Below are 23,566 nucleotides of genomic sequence, written 5' to 3' on the forward strand. Positions count from 1 at the left end.
TCTGTCATCAAATTTGGGAAGTTTTCTGCCATATTTTTTCAAAATTTTTGGTCACTTTCTCTCTTTCTTCTCCTGGAACTCCTGTTGTGCAAATGTTGGTATGCTGAGCGGTGTCCCTCAGGCTCATAGGCTCTGTTCCTATCTCTTCACGTTTTTTTTCTTTCTGTAACTGACTGGATAATTTTGAGTGTCTTACATTCAAGTTTGCTGATTATTTCTTCTGCCTGCTCAAATCTGCTTTTTTGGCTCCTCTAGTGAATTTATTATTTTATTTTTTGTTTATTGTATTTTTCAGCTCTAGTGTTTCCATTTTGTTCCTTTTTATAATTTTGATCTCTTTATTGCCATTCCCTATTTGTTCATACATTGTTCTTGTGGTTTCCTTTAGTTCTTTGTCTATGATTTCCTTCAGCTTATTAAGTATATTTAAGACAGTTGATTTAATGTCTTTGACTAATATTTCCAATGTCTGGGCTTCCTTAGGGATGGTTTCTAATTATTGTTTCTTCTGTGAATTGGCTTTACATCCTTGTTTTTTGGAATGTTTTATAATGTTTGCTGAGGACTCAGCATTTTGAGTATTATTATGCGGTAACTCTGGAAATCCAATTTTCCTGCTCCTCAGGGATTGCTGAGTTTTGCTTGTTGGAGGTTGCCACCATTTGGTTAGTGATTTTCCAACCTTTTTTTTCAAAGTGTATTCCTTGGTATGTATGGTCACTGAAGTTTCTGTTCTGTTAGCTCTGCAGCGATTCAGTGATTTGACAAAGATTTCCTTAAAAAAAAAAAAAAGTGTTCTGTCCCTTTAAATCTTCCAATAGATGCTGTCAGGGGAAACTGCCAGGATTCCAGAAAGCTAAAACCCAGACAAGAGTTGGTGCTGTCTCCACCAGTCTCTCAGGGAGCTGGTAGATTGACCAAAATGCATAACCCCAAAATTTTGGAGAACAAGGATCTTACTGCTCACCCTGGCATCAGCCAACCACTCCAGGAATGCTGGCTGCTAATCCCACAGCTGCATGGTGGGGTGGCGGCTGAGGAATGGGGCTTGGCAGCTGGTTCTCACAAGCCCCTCCCCACCACTATCCTCTTACCAACAGTTAGCACCTCTTCCTTCATCAAGCACTCTCCTGGTTTTTGTATCTGTTCAGGTTCCAGAGTTGCAAAATAGTTGACTCTGAAGTGTTTCCTGTTTCTAGTTGATAGAAACTAGATGTTGTTTTGATGAAGGGACTGATCCGTAGGGCCTCCTACTCCACTATTTGCCTGATGTCCTCCTGAACCCTGCCTTTAAAGTTTTTTTTGTTTGTTTTTGTTTTTTTTTTTACATAAGTCACTCTAAGTTGGGTTTCTGTCACTGGCATCTGAGAGATGGCAACAAACTGCAGCAACTGCCATGCCTGTTGCTATGTATTTTTTAGATTTAAGGAAGATTTCATCCTTTCCTTGGAGGGGAGGCTGAAATGTACAGAAAAACCACATACTACAAGGATTAAAGTGATCAGTGTCAACCCTAAGAATAAGCAGATGAAGTACTAGGGGAATTTCCTGGAGGGGATGATCTTTTGACCTGGGGGTTAAGGACAACCTTCCTATAGAATTGTTAGAACCTCATCTAAGGTCTGCAGCCCTCCGTTGACTCCAAGATCCGTGGACAATTCTGGTGCCTGCCTTGCTCCCCTCATGTCCCCTGTGCCCAGTGGAGGGCCTGGTACATGGAAGGGGGTCAAGAATATTTGCCGAAATTTCACTTTCTTTTGTTGAAGGTGTTTTGGGGTGCCTGATGTTCACCTGGATGAGTGATTATAATTTGAAGGATTTTAGATGGATGGAGGAAGTTTTACAATTGTGATCACTCTCATTCTTCAAGCCAACCCTGAGGCAGGTAGCACTCTAAGACCTGTTGTACAAGTTAATGAAGTTCAGAAGGAGGTTAAATGTCTTGCCTAAGGCTTGTCAGCAGGCAAGTGGCAGAGTTGGGATCACAACTTGGGTCTGTCTGGGTTTATACTTCAAGTTCTTCTATTGTCACTTTTGAGCTCTAGGAAGCAGAAAGTGTTCATGGAATGTCTACCACATCCCTGCTCTCATGGAGCTGGTGTTCTAGTGTGAAGAGATGGTAACTACCATGGAAGCAGATAAAAGTGAGAATCCTAAAAAGTAGTAAGTGCTATGAACATTTAAAAAGTGAGGTGCTGGAGGATGCTTGGAGGAGCGTGGAGGGCCTTCTATGGGAAGGATGTCAGGAAAGCCTCTTCATTTGGATTGAGGCCTGAGTAATGCAAAGGGGTAGACCATGCAAAGATCTGGCAGAAGTACTGCAGGCAGAAAGATCAGCCAGTGCCAAGGCATGGAGGCAGGAGAAGGGAGAAACCAATTGTGATTGATATGAGTGGCAGGGGGCATGCAAGGAAGTGGGAAAGGTGGGTCAGATAATACGGAATTCTAGTAGGACATCTGGGTTTTATTCTAGTTGCAGGGGGAAGTCATGGAGGGCTCAAACACGGAGAATGACATGATCTGGTTATTTTTAAAAGCTCCCTCAGGCTGCTGAGCTGAGAATAGATTGGGGGTGCATGAATCAGAGTCTTTGGCTGCTAGTGATAGAAAACCTGATGCAAACTGCTTTAATCAGTCAGGACATTTACTGGCTTCTTTAACCAGAAGTCCAGAGGTAATGCAGATTTCAGAATTGGCTGATTCAGCCCTGAATCAAGTTCTGTGAAATAGTGAAGAACTCAAGTTCTGTCTCTTGGCTCTGCTGACCACAGACTCAACTACATTCTGAGTCTAGGGGATGTCTAGGCAGTCTTACTAGACCTGAAATATGCTTTGTACTTCCCCACCAAGGGATAGACTTTTTTTTTTTTTTATGGAAACGCTTCCAAAGAATGAGGGAGAACTTTTTCAGAAGCCTTCAGGAAACCTCTGTCTGTGAAGTATCACATGCTCATTCCTGAATCAACCACTTATGGGGTAAATGCATTGCCTTTAGACTGGAGCTGGGGGTGGGTCAGCTTCCTACAGGCACAGGAGTTGTGTGGGCTAGGGCTGACCATCTGAAGGAGGGAAGGTCGGTTGGGCAGCCCACCATGTCCATTTCAGGGGGCAAGAGTGGAAACAAGGAGGCCAGAGAAGAAGCTACTGAGGTGGCTGAGGTCAGAGAGATGATGATGGAGCTAGAGGAGGTGTATGAGCAGTCAGATTCGGCCTCTTTCGAAGATGTTGACACCAACGTCTATGCAGTGAGGAAAAGAGAGGAATTAACATTTATCATTTGCCCAAGTTTTCCTTCTGTCTTCCTTTGAAGCAAATGGAAAAAGGGTGTATCTGGACTGGGGAGCAGACCAGGAGAGAGGGAAGAGAAATAGAGCAAGCAGGCACACAAAGGTGTAAACTGCAGGTAACTCCAAGCCTATTCCCATCTGTACAATGCTGAAGGAACAGGATCCATCCATTTCTGTCAGGAGTTGGAGCAGAGGTGGTTGTAAGGCCAAGGCCAGTTCCAGCCAGTAAGCATTAATTGGGTGCCTACTGTGTACAGTATGAGAAAAAGGGCATAGTTCTAAAATAAGAGAAAAAGAATGGGCAAAGTTATCCTTGAAAAATCTCTTAAATAGTCCAAACATAGCACTATATTAATATAAGCACAGTAATTAATACACGGCAAAGTATAATTGCATATTTTAATTCATTAAACAGGCACAGGAAGGAGTTGACTTTGCTAAAATTAAATGTTCTTACGAAACAGCTTTGGTGCATTATCTAAGCTCCTATCGCCAGATGCAGCGCTAAACGACTGGTGCATGGAGGATGAGGAAGGCGCAAGGATAAGACAGTGCCCACGTCCATGAGCGCTCACTGAGCGTCAATCCCGCTAGAGTGAAAGATTCCAGAGGGCTACAACCCACCGCAGCCTCGGCTGACCTACCCTAGTCGCGCCGCTCCCGCACCACGTGACCCAGAGAGGGCGGGGCCAAGGGCGGAGGCTGCGCGCGCGCTTCCCGGCGTGCCGCGCGGGGCGGGGCGAGGGGTGGAGCTTACGAGGGAGGCGCGGAGGAGGCGCGGCCGCCACAGGACGCCCGACTCGGCCCGGCCACCGGACAGGCGCCTCCGGCTCTCAGCGGCCCGCCTGCTGCTTCGAGCCCGCGGCGGCGGCGGCGGCGGGCGGCATGCGTGTGTGAGATGCGGCCGCGGGTAGCCCGGACGCGAGCAGCGGCCGCCGCGGCAGCGGAGAAGGCAGGCGCGGCCTCCTCAGCGCGGGGCGCGCAGCGCATGAGGGCGAGCACGCGGGCGCTGGGCAGCCGCCGGCCACGCCGCCTCCATAAACATTTGTTTAGGACTCGTTCGCCCCGCTGAGGTCCCGGCGCCCCCGCCATGGAGGCCCCGCCCGACCCCGGGCCCCACGCCTCGGCCTCGGCCTCGGCCGCGACCGCGGCGCCGCTGCGCGCCCCGGAGGTGGCGCGGCTCCGCGAGGAGCAGGAAAAGGTAACAGGCCGCGCTCCGGGCCCCGCGCTTCCGCCGGTGGTCTCGGGAGGCGCCCGCGCCCCCTTTCCCGGGGCTGGGACCCTCGTCGGGGTCCGATTCCCCTCCCCCTCGCCCGCCCCGGCAGCCCCCTCCTCTCCTCTGTGGCCCGCAGCCCTCCGCTCTGGGGCCCAGCTCGATCTTGACCCGGTATCGGGGAGGAGCACAGCCTCTAGGCCTGGAGAGAGAAAGTGTTGGGAGAAACTTTTGTCACGTGCTTTTGTTGTCTTTTGTCTGGAGCCCTTTGACCTTCGAGGGGAGGGAAGGGATGGGAAAGAGGGAGGTGACAGTCTGTTTAACTTGCATATCAAAGTGAGTTTTTAGACTTAATGAATGCAACAATGCGTGGGAATTATTTTTGGTTTGGGGTACGCGGTAAATGGAAGTGCTCACCTTAATAGCTTTTTTAAAAAAATTGTTGCTAAAATGTATACTCTTTGTTGCTCTTTATCTGATTGCATTTAGAAGTTTCATTAGTTTTGTAATGATAGCCTTCATGTGCAATTCCAGCTTTGGTAGTTTAGTTTTTGTCAAGATAGGACGCTATTTTATTACATTTTAACTCCAGTCGTATCATACGTGAGTTTTAATCTGCCAGTGTAGAGAGAAAATTTTGCATTTCCTAATGGGATTGTATATGAAGAAGTATGCCCAGGTTAAGGAATACGGTGTTATTGTTTAATCTGAGATTTTTTCCCTTTGGATTCTGTAGCATTTCAGGTTCAGGTTATTTGCTGAGTTTGAAATTCTTACTTTGACAAGCAGCATTACTTTACTTAAAATGTCCTAGGCCATACTGGGAGTATCTTGGTTAAAAGGGTTAGAAAGTTGCAAAACTCTTAATAGTGGGAATCCCTAACTTTCTATTGAACATTCCTGTATAAAAATAACTATTTACATAGGTATATAAATATACTCAGTTCAGCTAGATGAGGGACTTTTCATAGAACCTAAAAAATTCTGGTTTGCTTGGAAACCACCTGTTAGGATGACTGGGAATCTTTCCTACTTATTTTATGCATTGTATTTCCTTTTCTGAGAGCCATTTTTTTCTAGTGCCTTATATGACTGCTGGGTTTTAAACTTGGCTTTTTTTTTTTTTTTAATCCAACAAGTATTGTGTATTTAAATTACAAGACGTTAATGGATCTTAATGTTTTTTTAAGAGAAAAAGAAAAGACAGCTCTTTATGAGAACAATTTGTTCATTTTTGGCAAAAGTATTTACATTTTTTGTTCTTTTAGGAAATTTGGAACAGACTCTCAGAAGATGGTGTTCCCATTGCCTGTAGTCTGTTCTGTAGAGAAATTTCTCGTCTCTTTCATAGTATAACATGTGCATAATGCTGACTTTGATATGTTTTCTTCTGTTTGTCATGGTAAAAAGAGATATCCTTAGTTTTATTCTGATGTTAGTGTGGCTGAAATACAAAGGATACATTTTGGGGTGCTCTGAACAGCTTTCTGGTGTAATATTCAGTGACATTTGAAGACTGCCTTTTCAGTTACAGTCCTGTGGGAACCTAAATAACTATTTTCAGTAGACATTATGTTACCAAATTTCTGTGTTGTGTAAATGTTTTGGCACATAAAATAAGCATGTGTGTGTGTGTGTGTGTGTGTGTGTGTGTGTGTGTGTCATGGGTATGTAAAATCATTCCCAGTTGATGATAAAGCCTTCCCTAAATAGACTACACTGTATTTTAAAGGATCTGCTGCAGTGAACAGGAGACCCATAATGCCACAAAATATACTGGTTAGATAGCTATACTTTAATTATAGTTTAGTATAGGAAAACTTTACCTAGTAAATACTCAACATTTTTTTGTGAGGGACTTTATTTAGGCTTTAAAACCAACCCAGATACAGTACAGTAAAATAGAAGTGTTGGGACATTCTTAGAATGAAAAAAGGAAAAATGTCATTGTAGCGTTATATTTGTGTGACACCTAGTATTTTTTTATATAAATTCAGTTAAATGTGCTTTAGGAGTTGGGTTTTTCCAATGGTTTTCCCAATGTGAGAAAGAACTAACACCTGAAGAAAATGATACGAATGACTGTGTGTGTGTGTGTGTGTGTGTGTGTGTGTGTGTGTGTACCTAGCTAGTAGGCTTTAGATGCAGAGGAGAGAAATTAATTCATCACACACAGTGGATACCTTAGATTTAGGGCATTATTTTCACTGGGAGCCTTGTTTGAGAACGGCTGCCAGGTAATGTGGTTTAAATGTTGCTCATCATTGTTTTTTGTTTTTTGGATTTTTTTTTTTTTTTCCAAATTCAGCTAAGAAGTATGACAAGTTGGTTCCTCTCTCTTTTTTCCTTTGTTTATACTTTGGAGCAATGAATAACAAGTACAAAAAATTAGTGACTAAGGAAAAAAGACAAAGGAGGAGCATAAATGAGCCCCAGCCTCAACAAATGGCAACATCTGTAATAAATGGACATGATCAAATATTTTAACATTGTTTTCATTTATAGTATCAAGGCTGAAACATTTTCAAAAACTTTTTTTTTTTTAGTTAAAGCTCTGTTTATTCCTTTTTGATTTAGCAAAAAGACATGTACAGAAAGGTTCCCTGCAGCTTTGTTTATAATAATGAAAAACTAAAAATCCAATGTTAGGATATTGATTAAATCATGATAGTATGAGGAGCTTTTATGCAGACATTAAAAATTTAGAGCAGTATGTGTAGTGTGGTTACAGTTACGTTTATATATAAGTATTCACAGTTTATATAGGAAAACACTATTAAATGTTTTTAAAGCACACAATTTCATTTCTTATTTTAGCTAAAAGTGAGTGAAATTGGATGGGATTTTAGCTCTTTCAATAAAGGCTGTTGATAAAACTTACTTTAATTAATTGTAATGAAACTGGGATGTTGTATCTTTAATTGCTAAATACATTCTGGGCCTGAAAAATGGCTCTTGGCTAGTTTGAACACCAGTTAATGTGGTTTATTTTCTTGGTTATTCCAGAATTGATAGGTATAATTTATTCAAACATCCGTTCCCCAGTTGATTTCCTTTTTTTTTTTTCCTTGGAGGTTTTATTTGCTCTTAATTCTCTGTCAGAAGATTACAGTGGGACAAGAAAGAACGTAGCTCATCTTTTTTTTTTTCCTTTTAACTAAATATGTTTTTACCAATGGCAGTAAAATATTTGGTGGAAAACGTGAGCTACTTTGGAGCTTTTCTAGACCGACCTATGCCATAAAAGTTATGATCTAGGACTGTAGTGGGCTGTTCTAGGGAAGTTTCCTGATACTCAGATCTTGTTAAATCTAGTTCTATCTTAGAGTTGCATTATGTTGAAATTTTGGTTTCTTGGCCAGGGTAATATTTCTACAATATCTGCATTTTATATTTCCAGGTACTATTATCTTTTGTTAGCAGAATTACTGAGATTTTATTGTAATGTGAAAAAAGTGGTATATAGTATTGTTTTCATAGGTTTATAGGATAATAGTAACTTTGGAGAATTCATGAGTATAATATTATTTTGTTATGATTACTGCTGAGTGACTCTTAAAATTATCAATTGGAGTTTGGAATAATTTATACTTTCCTGATGTAGAACCTGGATTAACACTAAATCTTTCAAATTCTTCATAAAGCAGAACAATTAATTTAACTTAATGGAGGGTTTTCGTATTTCTTATGATAAACTGAACTGCCCATAGTTTAAGAAACTGTCAGCCATGTACCTCATACAACAGCTGTTCTTCTCTCCAAGCCCAGAATCCAAACATGTAACTTTTCAACAAATATTGAGTTGAATGCCAATATTGAATGCCACATGGCAGGCACATACCTACTACATGCCATCCTCTGCTGAGGATACAGTAATGAACAAAACAAAGTCCTTGCTTTTGTGGAGATTACATTCTAGTGGTAAAGGCATGGAATAGGCACATTTAAAATGTCCGATGGTTTGTGATAGGTAAAGCTAGGTAGAAGAGAAAGTTTTGGTTAAGGAGGATATTTTGGAAAAGACATTTCTAGTCCCGGCAACCAGCTCAGAATGAGTCAAGGTGAGAGTTGTGCCAGGCTATTGTAAGGATTTTGGTTTTTATTTTTATGATACGAGAAGCCATTGGAATGTGTTTTGAGAATCATACTGATCTTCAATTATAAGCATCCATTTCTCCTGTGTGAAGAAAGGGATAATGGGACTGGGGGGTTGTATTATATATAATATAATGAAAATTCTGTGTGTGCTAGGCTGATATTAGAATCTTCATTGACTCTCTTGATTTTTCAGGTGAACAATTTGGGTTGTTTGTACTTTTTGCCCTGAACTTCTAATGGGGTATTTGTCTTCAGTTCTACCTATAATGCTTGTTTTCCAAAGTGGTTATACCAATTTACACTCCTGTCAGCAGTGGGTGAAAGTTCCAGCTATTGCACGTTCTCATCACCACTGTTATCTGTTTCATATTGGCTAGCCATTTTAATATTGACTAATGGGGTTGATCACCTTTTCAAATATTTATTGGCCACTTGCTTTTTTGTTTTGTTTGTTTTTGGTAAAATACTTGCTCATCTCTTGTCCATTTTCCATTGGGATGTTCACCATATTCTAATTGGTTCATAGCAGTTCTTTATGTACTTTTGATATGAGTGCTTTTTTTTTTTAAGATTTTATTTATTTATTTGACAGAGAGATAGAGCCAGAGAGCACGAGTGGAGGGAATGGCAGAGGGAGAGGGACAAGCAGGCTCCCCACTGAGCAGGGAGCCCGATGTGGGGCTCCATCCCAGGACCCTGGGATCATGACCCGAGCCGAAGGCAGGTGCTTAACCATCTGAGCCACCCGGGCGCCCAGATATGAGTGCTTTTTTAGGAATGCTTTGTAAATTTCTTCTCTAGTCTGTGGCTTGACTAACATTCTATAATGGTGTCCTTTGATGAAGAGAAGAAATTCTGAATTTTAACAATCCTTTATGATTGGTGGTTTTTGTTTTTTGTTTTTTGTCTTGTTTTTAGGAAGTCTTTTCTACCCTAATGTTCTGAAGATATTCTCTTATCTTCTAGCTTTATTGTTTTGCCTTTCATGTTTAGATCTACAATCTACCTGAAGTTGATTTTGTATATAATGGGGGATTGAGGTCGGGTTTCATTTTTACCATTCCTAGTTGCCCCATCACTATTTATTGGAGAGATTGTCCTCTTTCCATTGCATCATTATCTTTGTCATAAATAAGGTAACTATATGTGTGGGTCCATTTCTTGACTCTGTTCCAAGGGCCTGTTTGTCTTTTCTTGCAAACCTACACTAATTATTATAGCTTTATAAATCATTTTGATACCTGGTAGTGTAAGTTTTGTTGTGATTCCTCAAGATTGCCTTATTTTATCCTTCCAGTCCTCATGCTTTTTATTTTTCTTGCCTTTTGCACTGGCTAGAATTTTTTTTTTTTAAAGATTTTATTTATTTGACAGAGAGAGAGACAGCAAGAGAGGGAACACAAGCAGGGGGAGTGGGAGAGGGAGAAGCAGGCTCTCCGCCGAGTGGGGAGCCTGATGCGATGAGCCTGATGCGGGGCTCAATCCCAGGACCTTGGGATCATGACCTGATCCGAAGGCAGACGCTTAACGACTGAGCGACCCAGGCGCCCCCTGGCTAGAATTTCTAGTGCAAGGTTGAATAAAAATGGTGATGGTGGGTGTTAGGGGGTAAACTTTCAAAATTTCACCATTAATGTGATGTTTACTGTGGATATTTTTAGTATTTACTTTTTATCAGATTAAGGAAACTTCCCTATATTCCTAGTTAGCTAAGACTTTTTCTGAATGGGTGTTGAAATTTTATTTATTTATTTATTTATTTATTTATTTATTTAAAAGATGTTATTTATTATTTATTTGACAGAGAGACACAGCGAGAGAGGGATCACAAGCAGGGGGAGAGGGAGAGGGAGAAGCAGGCTTCCTGCAGAGCAGGGAGCCTGATGCAGGGCTCGATCCCAGGACCCTGGGATCATGACCTGAGCCAAAGGCAGACGCTTAACGACTGAGCCACCCAGGCGCCCCAGGTGTTGAATTAGAAAATGTTTTTTCTTCTTCTTCTTCTTCTTTTTTTTTTTTTTAAAGAGAGGGAGAGGGGAGAGGGGAGACTCTCAAGGCAGACTCCATGCTGAGCACGGAGCTGGCAGTGCTCGATCCCATGACCCTGAAATCATGACCTTAGTGGAAATCAAGAATTGGATGCTTAACCTACTGAGCCACGCAGCTGCCCCTAGAAAATGCTATTTCTAAATGGACTATTATAAGTAATTTATTGAAGAGTGTGTTTGATCGTTCTAATGTTGAGGTTCTCTCCTTTTTTTTTTTTTTCCCCACTTCTAAGAAAGGCAGAGTTGTAAGTTACATATGTTTGTTTATGGCTGAAGGTATATTTTTTAAGTAAATGAGTTTTTAGAACTAATTACTTGTGAATTATATTTTACTTTAGAACAACTTGTTTTTGTTACTGTTGTTAGCACTTACTATCCATACCAGTTATGTGCCGTGAGAAAAAACAACTTTGAGTTTAGTCTTCCGGAATTTTTTTTTTTTTTAAGATTCTATTTATTTGTCAGAGAGAGAGCGCACAAGCAGGGGGAGAGGCAGGCAGAGGGAGAAGCAGGCTCCCCGCTGAGCAAGGAGCCCGATGTGGGACTCCATCCCAGGACCCTGGGATCCTGACCTGAGCCGAAGGCAGACGCTTAACCGACTGAGCCACCCAGGCACCCCTGGAATTTCTTAATAAACATTAAGATACAATATTTCAAGAGGGGGGAAAACCCCATTTTCATTATATTAGGTCTCTCCAGATTAGAGTAGAAGACAAGAATAGTTCCAAAACTGATAGGGAAAGGGAAGAGGAGGTGCAGTCTATGCTTCAACCATAAGTGCTTGATGTCTTCTCATCTAATGTTTTTAGTATGGGTTTAAAAATCTTTTAGCTTGCATCATTCTTTCCTTCTTCTCCAGATTGGTGTGAGTTCCAATCTTTTTACTCTGCCCTAGGGCAGTGTTTTTTTTGGGGAGGGGGCAGTTTTTTCTTTTTTAAGCCACAACTGTTTATTTTGAAAATTTGTAAAACAACAGAAAAGTTTAAAGAATAGTTTAGAGTCATCAGTAATATTTTGTACCACTTGATTTTTCTTTATATGTCTGTATTTCTTTCTTTTTTTTTTCTTGTTGAACCATCTGAAAGTAAATTGCAGACATCATCATGTCTCTAATACTTAAGCTCATCATATTCTTTTAGAACAGGGTCATATTCCTACATAAACATAATATCTTTTTTTCATACCCAAGATATGAACATTGGCACACAATGTTATTATTTAATATACTCAGATGTCTTCAGTTTTTCTAAAAATGTCTTTTATAGCTGTTTTTCCATCCAAGATTCGATGAAAGATTGCATTTGGCTGTCTTTTCCCTTAGGCTCCTGACATCTACAACAACCCCCTTGCCATCTTTTTGTCTTTATGAATTTGGTATGGTTTAATTTTGAAGAGTTGATGGAAGTTTTCTTTTGGAATGGCCCACAATTTGGAGGTGTGTGTTGAATAAAATCATGAAAAAATTAAGTTAAACATTTATGGCAAGAATCCTACATAGATGATGATAGCTTCTCACTGCCTCACAGCAGGAGATACATGTTACATTATCCCATGATTGGTGTTGCTAATTACTTGTTTAAGGTGGCATCTGCCAGATCTTTCCACCATAAAAGTACCCTTTCCCCTGTATAAGGATTAAATGCTTGAAGACTATACATACCCTGTTCCACAACAACCCTTTACCATGGGTGTTCCTTGTCTGAATTAGTTATTATGTTAATGTTTGCAAATTAGTGATTTTCTAACCGTCTATGTTGATAGCTGGCAGTTTTCTGTAAAGAAGAGCCCCTTCCCCTCTTTTAGTATTACTATAAACTTTTTTTTTTAACATTTAGTGTGTGATAATTTGTCATTATTCCTTCTAATGCTTAAATTGTTTCAGTTTGGCCAATGGGAGCCCCTTGAAGCTAGCTCTTGCCTCCTTTTGGCATGTTCCTTAATTCCTAGATGATCACTCTGGTTTTGGGCACAAGGTATCCCAGGCTTACCTTGTAGTTTTCTTGCCTGAGTCCTGAAACTAACTATTTCTTCGAAGAGCTCTGTTTCTTTTTAATGAGAAATGGTGAGAAATCAAGATCTGGGCTCCAGTATTGCTCATTGCTGCTGCGGTGTTAATTTCATCAAAGCCTTTCAGTGGATAGTGGAAATATATTAACTTTCAGTATACCAGGAAAAATAGTCATCACGTTTTTCAGGTCCTAGGTCCAAGGGATCCTTTTTACTTTTTATTTTTTGGAGTAATTACAGAAATAATTTACATAAGAATAAGGGATAATAATAAACAATCTTATTAGATATTTTAATAAGAATTTAAACATTGCTATCCTCTTTGTATTAAGTAAATTTTGGTATACAAAGATCATGTGAAATTTAAGAACACTGCCACATGTCCTTTTAGAAAAATGGGATAATCCAGGTTCTTTTTTTTTTTTAAAGATTTTATTTATTTATCCATGAGAGATAGAGAGAGAGAGAGAGGCAGAGGCAGAGGGAGAAGCAAGCTCCCCGCAGAGCGGGGAGCCTGATGCGGGACTCGATCCCAGGACCCTGGGATCATGACCTGAGCTGAAGGCAGACGCTTAACCGACTGAGCCATCCAGGCGTCCCTGGGATAATCCAGGTTCTTGCTGCATGCTATTACATGATGAAGTTCTTGTTGAATGACTAATTGGATGGGAATACCCTTACTTCCTTTGTGTTCTTATAAGTATATCATTGTTCATTCATTCATTTTTTTCCTCCTCAGTTCAAATCAGTCATCTTTTATTCAACATCCACTATATTCAAATACGTGTAGTTCTCTTCCCAGTTTGCATGGTTTCCCATTTTCTAGGATTTAGGGAGATAACAAAGATAAACCATTACATAATCTTTGCTTTCAAAATTCATTTCCAGTGCTGTTACCTCCCCCCTCCCCCATTCTCTGAGTCTCTGACCTCAAGCAACTTACTTAAAACCTTGTAGGAGTGAAAAAAGAAATAGAATGTAGAGATTTTTTATTTCAGCAATCTTGTTTATTGTGATAAAATATATACAAAATAAAATTTGCCATTTTAACCATTTTAAGTGTACATTTCCATGGCATTAAATACATTAACTGTTTTGGATCCATCACCACTGTTTCTAAAACTTTTTCAACACGCCAAACAGAAAGTCCATAACTATTAAGCAATAACTCTCATTCTCCTCTCTCTTGAGCCCCTGGTTACCTCTAACCTACTTTCTGTCTATATGAATTTACCAATTCTAGATATTTCATATAAGTGGAATCATATGATCTTTGTCCTTTTGTGACTGACTTATTTCATGTAGTGTAATGTTTTTAGGGTTCATCCATGTTCATCATCATCATTTCTGTTTATGACTGAATAATATTCCATTGTATGTATATACCACATTTTATTTGTTCATCTCTTGATGAGCACATGGATTGTTTCCACTTTTTTGCTCTTGTGAGTAATGTTGCTATGAACATTGGTGTACAAGTATCTGAGTCCTTGTTTTCAGTTCTTTATGGTATGTACCTAGGAGTGGAATTGCTGAGTCATATGGTAATTCTGTGTTTAACTTTTTGAGGAACGGCCAACTATTTTCCACAGCATTTGCACAATTTTACATGAGCAATGCATGAGGTTTCCTATTTTTCCACATCTTTGCCAACACTTATTGTTCATTGTTTTTAGCTATCCTAATAGGTGTGGAGCTATCTCATTATGGTTTGGGTTTGCATTTCTCTAATAACTAAGGATGTTGAGTATCTTCCCATGTGTTTATTAGCCATTCAAATGTCATCTTTGGAGAACTGTCTATTCAAATCCTTTGCCCATTTTCAAGTTGGGTTGTCTTTTTGTTGTGTTGTAGTTCTTTATTCTAGGTACTAAACCCTTATCAGCTGTATGATTTGCAAATATTTTCTCCCATTCTATAGGTTATTGTTTCACTTTCTTGATAATGTCCTTTGTACAAAAGTTTTTAATTTTGATGAAGTCCAGTTTATCTGTTTTGTTGCTCATGCTTTAGTGTTGTATCTAAGAACACATTGCAAAATCCAGGGTCATGAAGATTTATACCTGTTTTCTTCTAAGAGCCCTGTGGTTTTAACTCTCATATTTACATCATTGATTCATTTTGAGTTAATTTTGTATATTGCCCATTGATTGTTGAGTTTGAGAGAATTTAGGATTTTGTCATCTGAAGATTTATAATCTGAGATTTAATTTATATTAATTTATATTATCATTTTTTACCTTTGTCTAATGCAAATATGGTGGCCACTAATCACATGTGGGTATTAAGTTTAAAATTCAGAATTATTAAAATTAAATAAAATTTAAAAATTCCTCAGTCGAATTGACTACATTTCAGGTGCTCAATAGCCATACATTGTTGCATTTGACAGTGCTGATTTAGAAGCTTTCCATCATCAAAGAAAATTTTATTGGACAGCACTGGTCAAGAGAGCTGCTATTTTTAAAATTCATATTCTAATTTGTTTAATAATGGTGAAATGTCTTCTTCTGTCACTTTTTTTCTTCTTGCCATCATGGACAGAAAATGAAAATTTCTGAATTGTCGGGGCGCCTGGGTGTCTCAGTCGTTAAGTGTCTGCCTTCGGCTCAGGTCATGATCCCAGGGTCCTGGGATCGCACCCCACATCGGGCTCCCTGCTCCGCGGGAAGCCTGCTTCTCCCTCTCCCACTTCCCCTGCTTGTGTTCCCTCTCCGGCTGTCTCTCTCTTTGTCAAATAAATAAATAAAATCTTTAAAACAAACAAAAGAAACAAAAAAAAATTTCTGAATTGTCAACTGTATTTAAAGCTAAAAACAGACTACAAAGATAGTGTCTCTTGGCCTTTATACCTTTTTTGAAAGATGGTGTTGTACTTTGGACAATACAATAAGAAAACTGAAGGATGATTTTTCACGATTGATTGCAGTATCCTTCTAGGTGGTTCCATGATTCCCCCCCCCCATTTTTTACTATATATATAGTTCTTTTTTTTAAAGCATAGTTAGGAATAATAAGTGATCGTGAAGTGTAAATTACTAGGGTGATGAAATAACAAGACATAGGAAAAATACAATCACTAGGATCCTGTCATGTAACTTAGACTTACAAAAAGGTTCACTGTACTCATATAATAATTGTAAGATAAAATGAGTTTTATTCTTTTACTAAGTAAATTTTCTCCATTTTTTTGGAAGACCTTTAGGAAGTCATGAAATGCCAGTCTTTGCAAATAATTAGAACTACTCAAAAAAGAAAGTTGAAAACTAAAATTGTTTAGTGGATCCTGAAACTTTTCATTCAGATCCATTACCATAGGGTTCTTCTTAAAATTTCTGCCATCTATATTTGAATCTCCTGTCTTCCATAGTAAAAACCTTGGTTCTCAACAACATCTGTATTTATTCATTTGTTCTATCCTACAATATACACAAAATAGTTTTAGAATTACTACATTAATACTGTTGCCAACAGCAAACCTGTGAAGCGAAGCTCAGGATCTCCTTGCAGTTCCATTTGTCCTTATAGAATTAACTCCCTTAAGGTTGTAGAGTTAGGATACTAATCTCAAAAATGCTTGAGTTATTACTACTTTTTCTGTGCAGTTATCTCTTGGATTTGATGTACAGTTTCTATTTGTATTGGATTGTAGTGTTTGCTTTTTTATCAGTTTGACTTAATTTCGTTTTATAAATACATAAAACATCTACATGGTGTAAAATCACAGCTGTGTCAAAAGATATACTGAGATAATTAATTCCATTCTTCTACCTATCCCAGTTAATATTTTCAATAATTCCTAGTTTATCCTCCCGGTGTTTCTTTTTTAAAAATAAATATGAAAATATACCTATCTTCCCTCTCACCTTCTTACACATAAGGTAGCATGTTATATTTTGCCCCTTGTTTTTCTCATTAAATTTATACCTAGGAATTACTCTGGTTCATAGAGATCTTTCTCTGTGTATTTTATGGTTGTATAGTACTCTATTGTGTGGTATCTTTTTGATGGGCATTTGGTGGTTTTCAGTCTCTTGATAATGCAAATAATGTTTCAGTAGATCACTCTGTGTATGTTGTTTCTCATCTGTGAAGTGATTTCATGTGAAGTCCTAGAGGTGTGATTATTGATTTGAAGGGTAAACTGGTTTTGCTTTATAAACTTCTAGTTATCTTCTCAAAGAATATTACTCAATTTAACTTAAAATATTAAGTAAAAAGAGGTAAGAGGATTAGAAGAATAAGATGGTCAAAACCTAGAGAACAGTGTGTTTGGTTCCTTGAATTGGCTATTTCCTGTGATCTCTACTGCCATTTTCAAGGTATCATTTCTTTCTTTTTTAATTTAATTTAATTTAATTTAATTTTTTTATTATTTAATCACCATACATCATTAGTTTTCGATGTAGTGTTCCATGATTCATTGTTTGCGTATAACACCCAGTGCTCCATTCAATACGTGCCCTCTTTAATACCCATCACCAGACTAACCCATCCCCCCACTCCCCTCCCCTCTAGAACCCTGAGTTTGTTTCTCAGAGTCCATAGTCTCTCATGGTTCGTCTCCCCCTATTTCCCCCCCTTCATTTTTCCCTTCCTGCTACCTTCTTCTTCTTCTTTTTTTTAACATATAATGTATTTGTTTCAGAAGTACAGGTCTGTGATTCAACAGTCTTACACAATTCACAGCGCTCACCATAGCACATACCCTCCCCAGTGTCTATCACTGAGCCACCCCATCCGTTCCACCCCTCACTACTCCAGCAACCCTCAGTTTGTTTCCTGAGATTAAGAATTCCTCATATCAGTGAGGTCATATGATACATGTCTTTCTCTGATTACTTATTTCGCTCATCATAATACCCTCCAGTTCCATCCACGTTGTTGCAAATGTCAAGCTTTCATTCCTTTTGATGGCTGCATAATATTCCATTGTATATATATATACCACATCTTCTTTATCCATTCATCTGTCGATGGACATCTTGGCTCTTTCCGTAGTTTGGCTATTGTGGACATTACTGCTGTAAACATCGGGGTGCACGTACCCTTCAGATCCCTACATTTGTATCTTTGGGGTAAATACCCAGTAGTGCAATTGCTGGGTCATAGGGTAGCTCTATTTTCAGCTTTTTGAGGAACCTCCACACTGTTTTCCAGAGTGGCTGCACCAGCTTGCATTCCCACCAACAGTGTAGGAGAGTTCCCCTTTCTCTGCATCCCCGCCAACATCTGTCTTTTCCTTACTTGTTAATTTTAGCCATTCTGACTGGTGTGAGGTGTATCTCATTGAGGTTTTGATTTGTATTTCCCTGATGCCAAGCGATGTTGAGCACTTTTTCATGTGTCTGTTGGCCATTTGGATGTCTTCTTTGGAAAAATGTCTGTTCATGTCTTCTGCCCATTTCTTGATTGGATCATTTGTTCTTTGGGTGTTGAGTTTAATAAGTTCTTTATAGATTCTGGATACTAGCTCAAGGTATTATTTCTTACTTGGAGGCAGTAATTCCTGCCTGGTCTTGGTGGTTCCACTCTTAGTTCCCTTTGGCCTATTTTTGAGAGCTTTTTTTTTTTTTTTTAAACAACATAAGTAGAATTATGTCACTTTTATCATTCTAATTCCCATTGTACTTAGCACAAAATCCAGGGTCAATAAAATGTGATTTGAGACCCTTGTATTGTCTGACTCATTTTTTTTAGGTTCATTTCTGGCTACTCCTCACTTATTTACTGTACCTTAAGGTAATGACATGTTTTTTGGGGTGTAGAATACTCTAAGTATGTTTCTTTAAAAATATTTGTTCTAAAGAAATCCTAATAACAATATAGCAAAAAAATAAAAAAATCCTATTTAATCTATGGATTTGATCGTTGTTCCTAAACCTTTGATTTCTTTGATTTTTAAAATTTTTTAAAAAATCTTTTAGAGAGCATGTGCATGCACAAGCAGGGCAGGGGGGAGAGGCAGAGAGAGAGAGAGAATCTTAAGCAGGCTCCACCTAGTGTGGAGCCTGATGTGGGGCTGCATCCCACGACCCTGAGATCATGACCTGAGCTGAAATCAAGAGTTGGATCCTTAACTGACTGAGCCACCTAGGTGCCCCTGATTTTTTTTTTTTTTAATGAATCAAGTAATACTAAAGTAATTGCAAATGAGTGCTTTTTCCAGGGAACAAAAAGACAAGACTGAGTTTCGTTCCAGACACTGTGTTGGATACCGTGATACATAGGGAAATATGTTAACAAAACATAATACAGTGTGATAATTTTCTCTTTTTAATTCTTTGCTTTTCATTTGCTTCTCAAGCTACTGTAAGCTAGCCTCCATCTTTTCATTGAAATTACTCTAGCTGAAGTTATTATATTTCACTTGCCAAACTCAGTGGACCTTTTCTCAGTTCTGGGCTTCCTTGACTTCTGTTCTTCATTTGAAACTTTAATTGCTCCCTGTAAACTATTGAAACTGTGTACCTTAGGAATTTTTGTGATTTCACTTTTTTGAGGGGGGGTCTTCTACCTCTTTATTGCTACTTAGTCTCTAGTTTCTTCATTCGATCCTTAAATATTAGTAATCCCTGTACTTTCCATTTTTGGCTGTCCTCACTTGTTATTTTGCCTGTGCTTTCTCATGTATTCCTCCTGTGTGCCCTCTGCTGTTGCCTACACCTGTTGCTTTTTGGGTAGCTTCTGTTGGATGTCCCATAAACAGTTCAGTCTCATTTACTAAAATTGAATCGATCACTTTTGTCGCTAATCTACATGTTGTACATCCTTATCCCAATTCTGGGCAACACCATTTAAACCAGTCTTTTTAGCTTGTACTGATCCATCTCTTTAATTCTACCAATTTACTAAATCTTGTCAATTCTTTCTGAGTGATGTATAACTTCTAAAGGGACCACTAGCTTATCTTAATTAGGCTCTTATTTGAAAAATAATGTTACATTTTTCAGTTAAATGTTACTATGTTAGATATTTTCAGTCTTTTTGTTAGCCTTCTTATGTTATCTCATTGTGCTTTTATTTTTGAAGTTCTAATCTGTGAACATGTTACTTCTCTACTTAGGTCTTTAAATTTTCTCATCCATCACTTAGTTCAAATTTAGTTCTACCTATCTTACCATGTATTTTCCACTTGTCATATTTGTTCTTGTTCCTTCATTTCTTTTTCTTTTGTGTTATTAAGATATTTTATACTCTTAAACTCTGTTAGCTTTATAGTTATATGGGTTTTATTTTCCTTTGTTATTACCTTAGAGATTACAATATGTAACATTTACTTATTACAGGCTACTTTAAATTGGTAGGAAATTGTTCATTGATCTTTTGAAATTTTGCCACTTAAATAATTCAAATAATTTTTGATAGTTTAATTTTATTGACCAACCCTGTCTCATTTGTGTTATCATATATTTTACCTCTACATGTGTTTTTAACCTTGAAACATTAGGATTATTATGGTTTTAAACATTGTTTTCATGTTTATTTAATATTAAGCTGGTAGGTTCACCCCTTCCCCCAACACTTTTAAGATGCCATTCCATTATCTTTTGACTTTCTTCATTTCTGTTAGTCTTCTATCAGTGATAGTGTTTCCTTCTCTGAATAATTTTTTTTTTTTTTTTTGACAGAGAGAGAGACAGTGAGAGAGGGAACACAAGCAGGGGGAGTGGGAGAGGGAGAAGCAGACTTCCTGCAGAGCAGGGAGCCCGATGCTGGGCGCGATCCCATAACCCTGGGATCATGACCGGAGCCGAAGGCAGACGCTTAATGACTAAGCCACCCAGGTGCCCTTCTTTGAAGAATTTGTATATATTTTCCCCTTTATCTGCTTTAGGATTTTCTCTTCATCTTTGCTTCTGTCCTTCTTTGTATGCCAATTTAGATACCTTCTGTTGAATTGTATGTATCTAATCTAGTAAACCCACCTACTAAATGCATAGTCTCAGTTGTCTTTACAGAATTTATGTTTTCTCGTTATTTAAGTGGATTCTAGGCCTCTATTTTCGTGAATATGTTTATCACAAAGTGTCTTTTAACTGCAATATGTAAATCAAGTGAGAGTCTGTTTCTGTTGTTTATTTTTACTCTTGGTTTTTCCTCAGCTGCTCCTATTTTCATAGGCTGCCTTGTAATTTTTGATTGGATGCCAGACATTGTAGTGAAAAATGGTAGAGACTCTAGGTGATGTTACTTTTCAAACACGAGTAAGTTTTCTTTTAGTGGCCAGTTGAAATTTTTTTTGGTCTCTTTGAATATTGCTCTTATTCCTAGCACGTAACCCTTACTCCTAAGGCATAGCTCTAATTCCTTACGGAGTATGTCTTTTTCATAAATTACGTGATCATGTATATGTAATTCTATTTTTCTTTATTTCATTGTATTATTTGTCTCTACTGGCATGAATACCACATTTTCTTGCTAGGTCTTGGTATCTAATAGTAAATTCCTCTAACTTTGTTCACCTTCATGACTTCCTTTACTTTTCTTGAGCCTTTGCTTTTTCATGAATATTTTAGAATCAGCTTTTCAGTACTTAAAAAGTAACCTGCTGGTGTTTTGCTTGGAGTGCACTGAGTCTAAAGATTAATTGGGGGACTGTTGACATTTTTACAGGAAGTTTTCTAATCCATGAACATGGTATATCTTTCAGTTTTAGTTCTTTTCTAACTTCGTTCAGCATTGGCTTTTAGTATATAAATCTTGCATGTGTTTTACATTTATCCCTTGATATTTGGTACTTATAATTGCATTTTGTAATTTAGCTGCTCTTCGTCTTTTGCTGGTATAAGCTCATATACTTGATTTTTGTATATTGACTGTTAAATGTATATTCTGATAGTATGTGTGTAGATATATACAGGCATATTGTTTGCATAATAGAAGTTTTATTCTTTCCAGTTCTTAAGGCTTTTATTTTATTTTTTCCTTATTGAATGATGTAGGACCTTTAATATAGTGTTGAATAAAAGTAGTGATAATAGACTTTCTTATCTAGTTCTGCATATCATGGGAACAGCTTTAAATATTTTATCATTAGAAATGATATTTGCTGTAGGCTTTTTGTTGATAGTCTTTATAAAAATAAGGAAATGCTCTCCTGTTCCTAGTTTGCTACCTTCATCATGAGTAGATGTTGAATTTTATCGCATGCTTTTCTGTGTTGAGATGTTAATGTGGTGAGTTAATTTGATTTTTTTTTAATATTGAAACACCATTGCATTCCTGAAAAAATCCTCCTTGTTATGATGTATTTATCTTTTCATATAATGTCAGATTAAATTTCATATTAATTTGTTAAGGTATTTTGTTTCTGTGTTTCATGAGGGATATTGGTGTGTAGTGTTTTTGTTTGTTTTCTTGTAATGTTCATGTTTGGTTTTGGTTTCATGGTTATGGTGGTCTCATAAAATAACTCATTTTTGTGTATTTTATAAAACTTGTATACTATTGGTATTGTTTTTAATGGAAATAATTCATCAGTCAAGTTGTCTGGACCTACTATTTTCCTTCTGTTGATATTTTAAAATAGGTCTCAATTTCTTTGTAAGAGGGCTATTCATATTTTCTATTTCTAATTGTGTCAGTTTTGGAAATTTGCTTTTCAGGGACTTTTTCTTTTTATCTGAGTTTTCAAATTTACTGTCCTTGAGTTATTTGTAATATTCCCTTTTTAATATCTATAGATTTGTTAGTAATGTCCTATTTTTAATTCCTTTTATTTGCAATTTGTGTGCATGTGTTTTTCCCCTTAATTTGTCTTTCTGTGGGCTTAATCACTTTTATCAATCTTTTTAAAGGAACAATTTTTGACTTTTTTCTCTAGTAAGTTGGCTCTCTACATCATTGATTTCTATTTTTATCTTATTCTTCCTTTTAAAAATTTCCTTTTGGGGGTGCCTGGGTGGCTCAGTTGTTAGGCATCTGCCTTTGGCTCAGGTCATGATCCCAGGGTCCTGGGATCAAGCCCTGCATCAGGCTTCCTGGTCTGTGGGAAGCCTGCTTCTCCCTCTCCCTCTCCCCCTGCTTGTGTTCCCTCTCTTGCTGTGTCTCTCTGTCAAATAAATAAATAAAATCTTAAAAAAAAAAAATAAAAATTTCCTTTTGGCTATGATTTTTTTCTAGTTTCTTGAGATGAAAGCTACTAGAGATGAAAAAGTCATTGATTTTTGTTCTTCTTTGTAATATATGCATGTTGAGTTTTAACTTTTTCTCTAATCATTACCTTAGGTATCTATTGCCTTTCTACTTAATTTTTGTTTTTAAATTTGTAGTAAACTATAACATATAATCGTTTAAATCAACTTTAAGCATACTTTTCAGTGACATTAAGTACATTCAGATTGTTGTGTAACCATCATCACCATCCATCTCCAGAACTCTTTTTTATGTTGTAAAACTGAAACTAGGCATTAAGAAATCCCCATTATGCCTTTCCCATATGCTGGCAACTATTATTTTATATTCTGTCTCTATAAATTTGACTACTCTAGGTATCTCACATAAGTGGAATCTTACAGTATTTGTCTTTTTGTGACTCTCTTACTTTACTCAGCATAATGTCTTCAAGGTTTACCCATGTCGTAGCATATTTCTGAATTTAACTTTTAAAGGCTGAATAATATTCCATTGTATGTATACACTGCATTTTGTTATTGATTCATTCATTGACGAACATGAATTGCTTTCACCTTTTCATCTATCGTGAATAATGCTATGGACTGAGTGTACAAACATGTTTGAGACCTTGCTTTCAACTCTTTTGGGTATATAACCAGAAGTGGAATTGCTGGATCATATGGTAATCCTGTATTTAGTTTTTGAGGAACCACCTTACTGTTTTCCACAGTGGCTGCACCATCTTACATTCCCACTAGTAGTGCACAAGAATTTCAGTTTTTCTATATCCTTCC

General features: G+C 37.9%; 1 protein-coding gene across 1 annotated transcript in view; it reads left to right on the forward strand.

Moving 5' to 3' along the window:
* Nucleotides 1-4,054: 4,054 nt before the first annotated feature.
* The window catches only part of URI1 (URI1 prefoldin like chaperone), a 74,276-nt gene continuing 54,764 nt past the window's right edge, over nucleotides 4,055-23,566 (forward strand). The window contains exon 1 of the mRNA XM_081806657.1: nucleotides 4,055-4,488. Within this exon, the coding sequence (XP_081662783.1) occupies nucleotides 4,378-4,488 (111 nt within the window). The 5' untranslated portion in view covers nucleotides 4,055-4,377. The remainder of the gene's footprint in view (nucleotides 4,489-23,566) is intronic.

Source organism: Leptonychotes weddellii, chromosome 16, assembly GCF_054177405.1.
Source record: "Leptonychotes weddellii isolate Sample4059 chromosome 16, ASM5417740v2, whole genome shotgun sequence".
In the NCBI taxonomy this organism is placed as follows: domain Eukaryota; kingdom Metazoa; phylum Chordata; class Mammalia; order Carnivora; family Phocidae; genus Leptonychotes; species Leptonychotes weddellii.